This window comes from Electrona antarctica (genome assembly GCF_951216825.1).
Source record: "Electrona antarctica genome assembly, chromosome: 14".
Lineage (NCBI taxonomy): Eukaryota > Metazoa > Chordata > Actinopteri > Myctophiformes > Myctophidae > Electrona > Electrona antarctica.
The window spans coordinates 17,224,030-17,236,775 of NC_136795.1; the positions used below are offsets into that span (position 1 = coordinate 17,224,030).

The following is a 12,746-nucleotide window of genomic DNA, read 5'->3' on the forward strand; positions in this document are numbered from 1 at the left end:
AAAATACCTAAAACAGCCATGTGTCACAATGTCACATAATGAGTCTTATTTTGTTTCAATCTTCACCATACCCAAAATAGTAATGCCAGGTTGAAATTGGTTAAACAAAACAACTCACAAATCCCTCTGTGTTATTCATGGTGCTCTAATCTCCCCACTCGTGTCCGGTGTCAATCTTGCTCCCCAAAGTGTGCAGTGGCCCTGAATCCAAGGCTTTCACACCAGAGCTCGGTGTTCCAGATCTCTGATCCTGTCCCAGAAGTTAACAGCCCGTCTTCAGTTCAGCACCACCTGCTACAATGTGTTCCTCCTGGGACAGGCAGGGGACTCAAACAGGAGATCTCATCTGCGGCAGGAAACTAGAGAAATACTCAACTGGGACGGGGACCAGAAATGGGCTGACAAAGGCAGCGGATACTTATGGTTTTGTGAGGCTCTTCAATTATATATGTTTTACCACGTAACACGTATGTTGAAGAGCAAAAAATGGCCCAGAAGAGGAAAGAGATGAAATAAATGTATAATAAATCTCCAACATTTATGTATGAATGTGACTCATAGGAATAGACTAAAGTGACAACCAGGTATAGTCTGGTGACCCCCGGAGAGACGGGTGACAGCCGCAATGTAGACGGCACCCGGGTGAGCAATATGGGTTAGCGCCGCAGCCTGTGTCCTCCGTGAGGAGGAAGCCCAACAACCCTCGGTGAGGCCTTTAGGAGGGCCATGCAAGCAGCAAGCGGAGCCGCAGCACCATTTCCCTGCGGAACCATTGCCCACCACTCCTGAATCAACTGTCTGGTGCAACGCACAGGTCCTGGGCCTGGTGAGAGCAGGAGTGGACCTGGTGAGACGTAGGAGGGGCCCGGACAGGAGACAACACACAGAACCTAGTCCTTCCATGCACCAGAAGTGTACCTACCAGCCCTGGCTAAGTAGTTCTGGAGTAGTTCCAACGGATTGTGTGGCCTTGGTTTTGCCCTAGTGGGACCAATTGAGGGTAAATACTGGGACGTAAGTCAGGACTTGATCACCTGGGTCGCCTGAGTGAGGGGTATGATGTTGGAAGACCCGAAACCCCGTTGACCTCAGGATACATCAATGAGGATACGTCCCAGGTGCATCCATGCAATGTATTTTTAGTTAGTTATGCACGTACATAACTGAAAACTACAACTCCTTATTTCCAGACATTAAGGAAAAACAAAGGAGGCAAAAGTTTTGCTGCTTAGGAAAACAAAAAAGTTGCAGTTTAGAATTTTCAACTCATTAATGTATTCCTTACTACTGTTGTCAGTTATTTTGTCAAGAAAGAGCCTTTGAAGTTGCACAATACTGAATCAGTAATGAAGAGGATTATTCTGTTCTGTTTCGTGTGCCGTTTTTCAAACCTGCAGTCCTGCATTATTGATATTGCCACTTTGCTTTCATAGCTGTGTGTATTTTAAGTTCTCTCTCTAGGCAACTTTTGGCCACTTTGCATCTATTATGACAATCTAATAAAGACTTAAAAGGGATGTCTGGGAATTCTGCCCATCATTCCACTAGCACTGATCTGCTGTAGTAGCCTTAATACACCCAGAACACATGCTTGCCCAGAATGTCCACACAAAATATCCAGGCCAAGAATAGCAGGAGTTGGAGTAAAAAGAGGGACACGGATCAGTGGTGCCACGACCCTGCCACCCAGTTGTTCCAGACGGAACTCTTCAGTGAAGCTGCAGGGAGGAACGTTTTGAAGCAGAGTTGTACACCGACCTGGCTGCTCGGGTGGAATTGATTGAAGCCAGTGATGAGCTCTGAGATGGTTGGCAAAGGTCAGAGCTGAGACAGAACGTGAGGCTCTTCTTCGAGCGAGTCAGCGAGAGTCGAGACGAAGACAATAGGAGCAAGGTGAACTGACAAGTGCACCAACCTCAGCAAAACATGGTCACAGAACCCCCTTAATTGGTCCTTTGGGAAGATATATAATAAGAGTCCTCAATATTTAATTAGCAATAAAAACCTAGTGTATAAACGATTGCATATTTACCGTCAGCCCAGGGCTTTTGAAATCTTGCCAACATCCCCTACTCAGCGGCCTTGATTGTACAGCAGCAGACTGTGCATCAGCAATTATGCCATAAGAGCAGGCATTTGAATCAAGAGTGTCATGGCTGATTAATACAAATCTCTGGGCTTTGTCCTCAGAGCCAGTTGGCCGGCAGTCAAAAGTCAAGACGACCTTCACCATTTCACATCTGTGTGTCGTCTACTGGCCGGTCATAATGGGACAGGAGCCTGGTGGATTCTCACTCACAGGTGGACCAAGAGCAGCTGAGAGAACTAGATGGTGCATAAAATTATCCATATCTAAATCTATACTCCCTTTTAAAGATTATAGCAACGGGTCATTCAGAGATAGAAATATACTTAAGCCAACTATTTCTGCCCCCACTATATGCTCATTTAGATGATGGCACCATTTCTGTAGGCTGTGGATAGTTTTTAAATATTTTTTTGTTACAAGTGATAGAAAAAAGGCAAAATATACGTTTTCACTTTTTATTCATCAAGACAAACATGAGCATTAAAATAAGCAAAAAACAATAATCATTCAGTCCTCAAAATCTTTTGATCAAAAATGAATTTGTTATATTACAGTAAGGGGATGAGCGATCAATGAGAGCTCTGGGGAAGAAAACTGGACTAACATTGTACATACTGTAATGCTAATTAACCGACTTCTCAGAAATTAAAAATTAAAAGTCACGACGTGAAGTGGAACCTGACAAACAAAACAAGCCACAACTTTTGTTGTTTTCTTCAATGTAATTTACTCTAAATGCCAAGAAACAAGGAGAACGTGTAGATTGCCAGATAACTCATCTTGAACTTGCACTAAGTTCTGTAATTAAAATGGCCAAAAAAAGAAACCAAGCTAAGAGATACATTGTCAGATGAACCACAACTAGCCCCATCCTGAAACAACAAACAAACACTTCCAGAAAAACAGCAGATCTAAAGGAACATTTTATTGTTTTCCTCTTGTACACGTTTGTTTTCTATGTTTTCTCCTTAAAGCCACTACTTTTGTGGTTCACCTTGTTTTTAAGCAGCGAAGTGTCAGGTTCAGGGTATGGATGGGGTGCACTCTTCTGATTCTTCCTCCAAATTTCCCAGCTTCCCCTGTTGAGCAAAAATGTTAACAGGACAAGATATTAGCAAAGGCCTTTCGACAAGTGCAAACAGCAGCCAATGTTGCTACTGATACTACTGCTGTATTCCTCCTAGCTCAACAGGTCCCTCAAATCAGTCGCAGAGGAAGGTATAGAGTATTAACAGAGACACTGCTAGCCTTTTAGTGCTACCAAGGACAGTGTGCAATGCATTTGGGCCAGAAAATCCTGGCATTTTTAGATGTTCTACCTTTAATTATCAAGACCTTTTTACCATGTGGTGTGGTTTCACATGACTCTTAAATCCCTTTCACTACCATATATACACCACATATTATAATTGGTCTCAACCCGTTTGATATTTCCCCTGGCCATAGTTAGTTTCGTGAAATGGCAATAACTGTTAGTTTAAATAATTTTCCATCTAAAAATCAAAGAAAGGTTTGCCAACTTAAATAAAATCTACACACTATAATTTATGAATACTTCCTAGTAAAAGATTATACTATGGGAAATTTGCTACATTAGTGACAATTTAAGCAGATGGCAAGGGTATATCAAGCAGGCTAATCTTGTTATGCAATATTAAAGTGATATGATACTTTGGTAGAGGTTTGGGTTGTGTACTTACCTTGTCATGATCCAACTAGTCCAATCGGTGGGGCGCATTGCTCCGTTAGTTGACAATAAATTAGTAACACAACATTAGAGTCTTGACTTCCATTGTCCAATGAAACGGCTCTCAAAGTCACTCTTTCAGCAAAAACGAACATGAGCAAAGCTGATTCCTACAATAATGTCTGTCGAGTGGAAACATTCAATTTCAAATAGCAAAAGTAGATCGACAAACTCAAAAACATGTCGATTTGCGCTGCATTTTGAGCTTGCGCATCTGCTACTTTTGAGTGTAAGTATGATCAAGTAGGGCTTTAATTTACAAATATTACAATGTAAATAGTAAACATATGGAGTTAAGGTTTCTGCCCGACAGCAAAGACATAACTCACACAACCCAGTACTAAGAGTGTACCAGGTCCACTCCTGCTCTCACCAGGCCCAGAGTGTACCTTTACATTTAGGTTTTATAAAACCCAGTAACGGAGTGTTAAAGAAAAAATATTAATTTACTGTTGATTTAGCCATATTCTGTGGAAGAAGGATCAGTTTATCTTCAAATAGTATCAACAGAAAGTTTAACATTTTCTTTAAACACACTTTGCACTGGGTTTTGTGAGGTATTGTCAGAATTAGCTTCGTTTGCAGTCGCTTATGTGCTAAAAGAGTGCATTTGAGAGTCATTTCATCATACAATGGAAGTCATTGAGACACTACTTTTGGATTATTAATTTATTTTGTAATCAACTGCCCACCGGAGCAATGCATCTCCCCAATTGGACCAGCTGCATCATGACAAGCAAGTCCACAACTCAAACCTCTACCAAGTGTCCCATCGCTTCAACAATTTCACAGTGTCTTGGAAGTTTGTACTGCCCGAATACAATCTCTTTCAAAATAAATTTGAATATGAGTTTTAAATTAATACACAAATAAAAACAAAAGAAATCAAGCTTTCAAGTTCATGGTCTGGAAAAACAACTTTGTTTGACAGGCAACAGCATTCAGAAATGGATGTGGGTAGAGAAAGGAGTACCTGGGGTGAGTACCTGCACAGTTTGAGAGTCAGAGTATCCATGATTTTTAATTTGCCCTTTTCTCATGTGGTCTTGCTCACAACACCAACGCTGTGTGAGGTATGGAAGTCAGCTGCAATTGATTTGGTAAACCCTACCGTCCAGTTAGTAAGTTACGTATAGGCCCCGGGTGCTTTGACACCAATCACCCAAAAATAAAATAATAAAAAAATACACATGGCATCATCAGGCACACTGACCTGGACAACAAATCCATTGGCAACCGAGTTATCAATTACGACAATATTTTAAAAAGAAAACAAAAGAAAAATGTGTCGTTCTCGTTCTCACAAATACCTGAAACGGCAGCTGCGTTATAAAATGGTTGCGTCTCTAAACAACCCTGCCCCCACTATCCCAAAGATACTTTGTTTTAATTGGCTCCATCAAGGAACAAGTCAATAAATCAAAGTTATTATTACATGTTCTTATTGTCATGTTATAAAAATAGAAACAAGTAAATGCAAGAAAAAAACATAATTGAAGTAAATTTGGTTTTCATATAGTTTTTCTTCCATTTTGTCCACAAAGACATTTTAAATACACAACTACATGTGTTGTAAAAACCGATACAAAACGAGGGGTACCTCCGGGTAGGTTTGCTCAGGGCTACACTGGTCTTTCCCTCTTGGCTTTGTGTGATTGTTTTCTACCATCTTCTCATTCATCAGGCCTAGTCCCCCATCTTCAGTGCATACTTACGATGCACTATTTGAAAACAGGATAAAGATCTATATTTGCATACAGTAGTAGATAAGACAAAAAAAAACAATAGGCATTGAACTTAACATAAATGGAGGGTAGGAGAGGAGGGAGGGGTGTGAGGGTAGGGGTTGTGGGAGGAGGGGGGCGGGGGGGTGGGTTGGTGTTGCAAGGGGGCAGGAGGACGCACTTACCTGAGCCTGATCTGAGGTCCTATCAGATCAGTTTTAATTGGACTGAGTGTCACCTTCAGAATGGAGGAGCTCTTGCTGGCCGTTAGGCAGTGAGGAGACGGCTGGCTCTGCGGCCGCCTCAACCTCCATGGGCTCCGTGTCTGTCGAGGCCTTGGCCGCGTCGCCGTTGTCAGACGGCTTTTCTTTCTTGGAGCTGCTGCCGCTGCTCCTCTTCTCGTCTGTGTCCTTACGGTCTGGGAAAGAGGAGAGGAGAATGCATTAAGAGGAGACTGCATTAAAAGCAGGCTGGTAATGTGTCGCTCTAGTCATATGCCCGGTGCATTTTGCCCGGTGTACTTCATACTCTAGGATTAAGAGCAGAATTTGAATATGGTCAAATTAACTTGAGATATTAGAAACCTCCCTCGCTAACTCAACAATTCATTAGATCAGGCATGGCCTCCTTCTATATAGGCTCATTCAACCACTTCAATTTTAAACAGTGAACAAAATAAATGACTGATTAATTCATTTTTCTTCTTTGTTGTTCTATGTCTGTTTATTGTAGTCATTTCCATTTATTTTGTTTGTCTTGTTAAAAATGGGTGGTTTTACACATTTTATACTACAACTGAACAAACAGGAACTGTCAGAACCTCAATAAAAACATTGGGGGAAAAAAAAAATATAATTATCAGTTTCCCTTTATACGGTATATTGCCTGTGTATGTATAGTGTGTACCAAAATCTCCTGGAGGGGGCGTCAACATATGTGTCACGTGGTAGCGGCCACCATACTTGTTGGCTTGTCTGGTTTGTTTACATAGAGCGACTATCCAGTGTGCTTGTATATGTTCTTTTTTAAACTGACCTCACAATGGTGCAGACTTGCTCAGTAAATAAGTGCCACAACAGGTCAGGTTAGATTTTCAGCTTCCCAGCATGGAGACAGCATCAAGGAACCCAGATTGACGAGTTTACAAAAGACGTAGAATGGCTTGGATCTCGGCTGTACGGCGCACGGGCGCAGAGACATAACGTTCAACAAAGTATCTAAGCACAGCCGTGTTTGTTCACATTTTCCTTGTAATGTATTTGGGCCCGGCGTTCTTTCTATCCATCCTGGTGTTGGTTCACTATGTTGTCGCCAAGAACGAGCTCAATATTTACAAAAACATACCACCGTCACTCTATTCTGATTGATGTGGGCTAGAATTTAATGCCCACGAGAGGGCCGTCCCTAGCTTTTCAGACGCCGCCATCCTCTTGGTGACGTACACGTTTTCACACGCTATACAGGGTACAAGTGCTTCAGCGGAAACAAGTAACAATCAGTTTGTGTTCTTGGCCTCACCTCTGTCTTTAGAAGACCGCTCTCTGTCTCTGTCCCTGCTGCGACTGCGGTGACGGTGGGACTTGCGCTCTGAGCTACGTGACCGTTTCCTCTCACGGCTGCGGGAGTGACGCTTCCTGTCGGAGCGTTCGCGGCTTCGCTTCCTCTCCCTCTCCCGATCCCGACTCCTTGAGAAAGATAAGAAAATACAATTAAGTTTTTCTTCTATATCAACAAGCCGTTTCATGCTTTCTCCCTGCCAAAAGAAAAAAACATTACACTTCTGCCTGTGCTTTCTAGGCTATTATCTGGCAAACATCACGAAAGTCTCACTCTTGCAATTTGCATGAAGCGGCACTATCTCACAAGCAGATACTTAAATATAGTGAACCAGGGACCAATGATTATAATTGAAGTACTAAATGCTGCAAGATACATTTAACGACATAATTATTTCTAGGGAGTTGTTGCGTAAGGAACATGTTTGACATTTCCCAGCGGTTTGGATTTGCACAATGTTTGACCAGAATGGCACAGCGCCTTAATTAGTATCATCGTAACACAGGAAGTCAGAAGAGGCCTGGAAGCAGTTATTCCCAAAATGGCTGCTGTGCATATACCCCATTAGTGGATAAATGCTGAAACATTTCTCCATATCCATAACAATTAAGATTCGGACAAAAAAGAAACCCAAGTCATAGTCCATTGGTCCTACCTGCTGCGTTTGCGTTCCCGTTCCCTCTCTTTGTCTCGGCTCCTGGACCTCCGGCGGTCACGGGAGCGGCTCCTCTTCCTGTCCGACGGCCGGCTGGAGTGGCGGCTGTTGGAGTGGCTCCTCCGCGATCTCCTGTCTCTCTCCTTCTCACGCTCCTTCTCTCGGTCCCGGTCTTTCTCCTTTTCACGCTCCCGCTCCTTTTCCTTCTCTTTCTCCTTCTCACGTTCCTTCTCCTTTTCCTTCTCCTCCTCCTCCTTGCGTTTCTTCTCCCTCTCCTCTCGCTCCTTTTCTCGGTCTTCTCGGTCTTTGCGGACCACTGGGTTTTCACCGGCGGGCTCTTCAGAGCGTCGGCGTAGTTTCTCCTACGGACAGATGATAGCAGGGTTATTTCATTTCAAAACGCAGTGACCCTCACAGGTCAACTGACACATGCAGTGTCAAGAGCACAGCAACAGCATCCAACAGGACTCATTTTCATTATACCTTCAGCTAGGGCTGAGCGATACATTAACAAGATATCAGCAACCAAATTTCGACCTGTGATATGTAGGAGATAAAAAGTACACACACACACACACACACACGGAAAAACACTTTCCCTCTACACAGTGTTAACTGAAGCAGCAACAGACGTTTCCCTATACCGATTCAATGAAAAGAATATTTGATTCATCTTGATAGTGAATTTTTAATATAAATATATTGATATAAATATCTCTTCTATATTGGTGAATTATATGTATTGCCCAGCCACCACCTGTACTGGAAGGGTTTTGCGATATTTATCCACATAGACTTCCATTCCTTACTGTGGGACAGTAAAACTAAGGGCTTTCAGATAGGACAGGACGTGCAGTGTAATAAAAACCTTTGCTCTGCACATCACAAGGCCATTCTTGCACGGTGCAAGCCATCAAAGATAATAGGCTTCAGACAGAGTCAGGGTGGAGTTACGGTGTACTATCTGAAAGCCCCACTTTATACTGCACTCCCCATCCAGCCGTGTAACTGTCAGGGTGTGATCCCCATTACCTTGAGCTCCTCCACAGTGGATTTGATCTTGGCATATCCCATGTGCTGCTTGCCCATCAGGTGGTCATCCACCCGAGACTGGGCATCACCCACGATGAGGAAGGCCCCGCATACCTCGCAGACCTCCATCTGCTTCTCCTGGGCTGCGAAACTCTCGATGGTCTAGAATGGGCAAATGGCCAAAATGTATAATAATTAGGAAAAAACTGACATGAGGGGACACACACACAGGTTTTGAACAATTTAGTATGTTCCTTAAATACAAACTTCTGGTGAACCAGGGTAATGAAAAGGTAATCTGCGATTGGTTGGTGTTTTTGCCACTGCCAGTTGATGACCCTCTATAAGCAGATTGCGACAACATCACCTGGCACAATCTTAGATAGCAGCTCGATTTACACAGGTTTGCATTTGGTTAGCCGTTTAAGCAGGTGCGACATTTTGTTGACGCTCAAAGCATCATCAACGGAAACGACAATTATTCTTTAGCTGAGCAGCAACTGTCATGTTGATGATCACCATGGCAACTGAAGATATCAGACCTTATGCAAGGCTGGCTTACTCACCGAGGGGGTGGAGCTTAGCAGCTCCCTGTCCTCTTTTAGCTGCTCCACCAGCTTCATCATGCCCTGGGCCTCCTCCACACGCCCCTCCGAACCCAGCTCCTCAATCTGGGACACAAAGGTTTGCATCACTGTACAATCATCATCATCATCATCATTTTTCGACCGCGGTCGAGATCATGGATTTCACAATGCCACGCCAGACTTCCCGGTCTATTTTGATGTTTCTAGATAAGTGGTTCTCAAACTATTTCATGTCAAGGACCCCAGAAATTATAAACCCCCCCATCTGAAGTGTTTGTCCCTTTTGGTAGCCATCACGCGTCCCTGTATTTCCTACAATTTACTTTAAACTGTCTGGATGAACTACTGGCAAGAATGCAAAGTCAAACTGTGTGTATTTTGTCAAACCTGTACAACCATGTCTGGATGAACTACTGGCAAGAATGCAAAGTCAAAATGTGTATTTTGTCAAACCTGTACAACCAGGTCCTCAATCTTCTCAGTCAAAACTTGGACTTTCTCCTCAGTCTTCCCTGATGGACCAGGGCCCTGCAGAAGGGATTGACAACATGTACAGTCAGTACTACAGTTCTAAAGTCTAAACATAAAATGCACTATTCCTAGAGGATATAGCACCAGTTGCCATTGCGTATTATTGACAAACTCAGACGATCACTGATGGCCAATGCAGCTGTCAAGGTAAAGGTGACCAATTTAACAGGTCAATAGACAAGTTAAGCAGTAGTTCCTTGCCAGGCTTTATCTCCCTGTGAGATGGATAGAACACTGGGAATCATGTCGACTTACCCCTGCCGCTTGCTGAGCTTGTGAGAGTGCTAGGCGAGCATGCCCTCTACGAATCCTCCTCTCCACCTCGGCCAAGAGAGACTGGAGGTAGCGCAGGAAGTCCCGCTCATAACCCTCCTTCATAAATCTAGAGCTCTTCTCATACCTGGACAGAGGGATGTGCAAATAAGTTAATAAATAAAAAAAGTCAATGAACAAACAACAGACAGTGTTTCTTTAGCTACAGTGACTACTTACGTTTTCCTCAGATTTTCATCATGGATTTTCTCACAGGGACCTGGAAAATATACAAAACTCAATCAACACAGAAATACTGAGCATGCTTCCAGTTGTAGTTTGAAAACTATGAAGACTCATTATATTCTAGGATCTCGAACTTACCCAAGTCAGAGCGGGTGTTTGTGAATAGCTCTGCTGGGCAGAAGCCACACAAATAGTATCGGCACACCTATTGGAGGAAAAACAAACATTTTATAGTTCTGTGCGAGGTTTGTTTGAGCATAAGTTTATCACACGTTTACGTTCTGGTCAAATGACAAACACCTTTGTCAAATCAGATAAAGCAGACATTCTATTTAGACATTAATTAAATATTTGTGCAGGGTCATGCATAATTAGCACAACTCATACAAATCAGCCTTGGATATTATGTCTATGACTGCACAATGCTCAGGATCTCATTGTGTTTCTATGTGTTTTGAGTACCCACTACAGTTGTCAGATTTTGAATACATTACTCTAGAGCATTCAGCACAACCATCTCATGGCATCCTGTTTGTGCCACCATGCTTGCACACTATCTCCATCTGTGACCTTCACTTTGGCTGTAGCTCTGGGACTATGTCTCACATAGCATTGCCATCCAGAAAACAGACTATTTTTGTACCTATTTCTAAGCGTAAGCAAAAATGTCAAAGGGTAGTTCTTCAGAGTTCCTACAACAGCAGGCCTGGAACACACTTCCGTATGCAGCACACTCGATTAAAAGGTTGTTTTACAGCCTCTTACTCCCACCTGCCACTCACACAGTAGTGAAGAACTGTTGAATTTGTATGCAATGTTCAAGAATAGGGATAATAATAGTTTTGCATAGTCCGCCCCCCCACCCCCCCATTCTGAATGTCAATGCTATGAGACAGAGTCCCACGGCTATAGCGAAAGTCACAGATGGGCTAGTTGAATGAATACCAGAAGTGACTTCTGGATGCACTTATACACCCAGGTGACAACAGGGGTGTCAAACTTCACCGGGTCTGACATGACCCCCGTAACTGGCCCCCGTAAAATCTGAATCCCCCCACCCCCCTTTTTCCCTCACTGTATATGTTTATTTTCCCCTTTTACCTCCATTATGATGAATTCCTGTTCTGTTCTTTGTCTATATAGAAGTGTCTATTTGTACGTCTCTAAATGTTTTGATGAATTGAACATGGTGGACTCTCTTGTAAACAAGTGTAATGCTTAATTGGGTCGTCCACTCACAGTTAACAGCCTTTGTATTGAGTTTGTGCTTGAAATGTACTGTAATTCTGCAAACTGTTAATAAATATTTCAATCAATCAATCAATAAATGACTTGCATTCGTTTACTGGACGCACGTTTCACAGGCCTGCCCATCTGTCTGAACCGTGTACTCTTACCATTCACCGCTTTATACGTGGTAGTGAACTAATGCCATGTTGGAAAGGAAGTGCCATCCAACGTTGGCAAGTGGCACCATCTGGTTGGCTTAAATTAACGTGTGACGTCTAAATGGTGTGGCTGTATTTAGGGGATTACCTGACATTGTTAACTTTAGGATCCATTAAGTATACGTGAAAATCACCCCGATTTGGTTGGCTCTGATCGTACTGTTAATTAAACCGGGTTAATTCATGCATTTGTAACACAAGACTCAAGAGTGTACTGCAATCACATGGACCGTGAAAATGCAAGCAAATGGACGGTGGTCGGCTTTGGTTACGTTACGTGAGTTAGACATAATCTACATAATTTAAAGCAGTTGTGTGGCGAGAACAACGAGCCAACTTGTTGCAGACAAAACATCAGCAGCACAACGCATCGCTGGCCTTACCGTCCATGTATCGTCACTAACACCGACAGCATTAGCTAGTCATATTGCTAACACTACAACGTCACCGTCATTGCCATTTCCACACACTTCCATATTAGAAACACATGGGTTTGTGAACTGGTTTCAATGAATGGGTCAATGTCTGCGTTATTATCGTTGGAATCTCAAGGAAACCTTGTTTATGTTTTTGTTCTGGGAAGGAATTAACAGATTCAGAAGCAGGCCAGACCGTTAGCTTAGCTTAAATTAGCCGATGCTAACTTACCGTCTCGTGGTCCCATCTGACGTTGCATCGTTTCTCGTCGGGGGCCAAGTTTCTGTCTCGGCCCATCAACTCATCCAGCAACTGGGCAGCGGAAAGCATTTTCCCGTTTAATTCAGACGGAGCGGACGATTCAAATGCCCTCTTTTATCTCATTTGACTCGCACCATTTATTGCGCGCAACAGTAACTCTGCACAAAATGGCAGCTTCCTTCCGACTGTCTCACACAAAA

The 12,746-nt window shown here is 43.0% G+C and overlaps 1 protein-coding gene across 1 annotated transcript; it reads right to left on the reverse strand.

Annotated features, from left to right (window-relative positions):
• Positions 1-2,530: 2,530 nt before the first annotated feature.
• Positions 2,531-12,746, reverse strand: luc7l3 (LUC7-like 3 pre-mRNA splicing factor). Its single transcript, XM_079520472.1, has 11 exons — positions 12,517-12,746; positions 10,559-10,625; positions 10,415-10,454; positions 10,178-10,322; positions 9,845-9,919; positions 9,371-9,475; positions 8,805-8,966; positions 7,773-8,134; positions 7,079-7,245; positions 5,746-5,978; positions 2,531-3,168 (listed from the first exon to the last, which is right to left on the reverse strand). The coding sequence occupies exons 1-10, from the start codon at positions 12,613-12,615 to the stop codon at positions 5,779-5,781; spliced, it is 1,422 nt and encodes a 473-aa protein (XP_079376598.1). The 5' UTR covers positions 12,616-12,746; the 3' UTR covers positions 2,531-3,168; positions 5,746-5,778.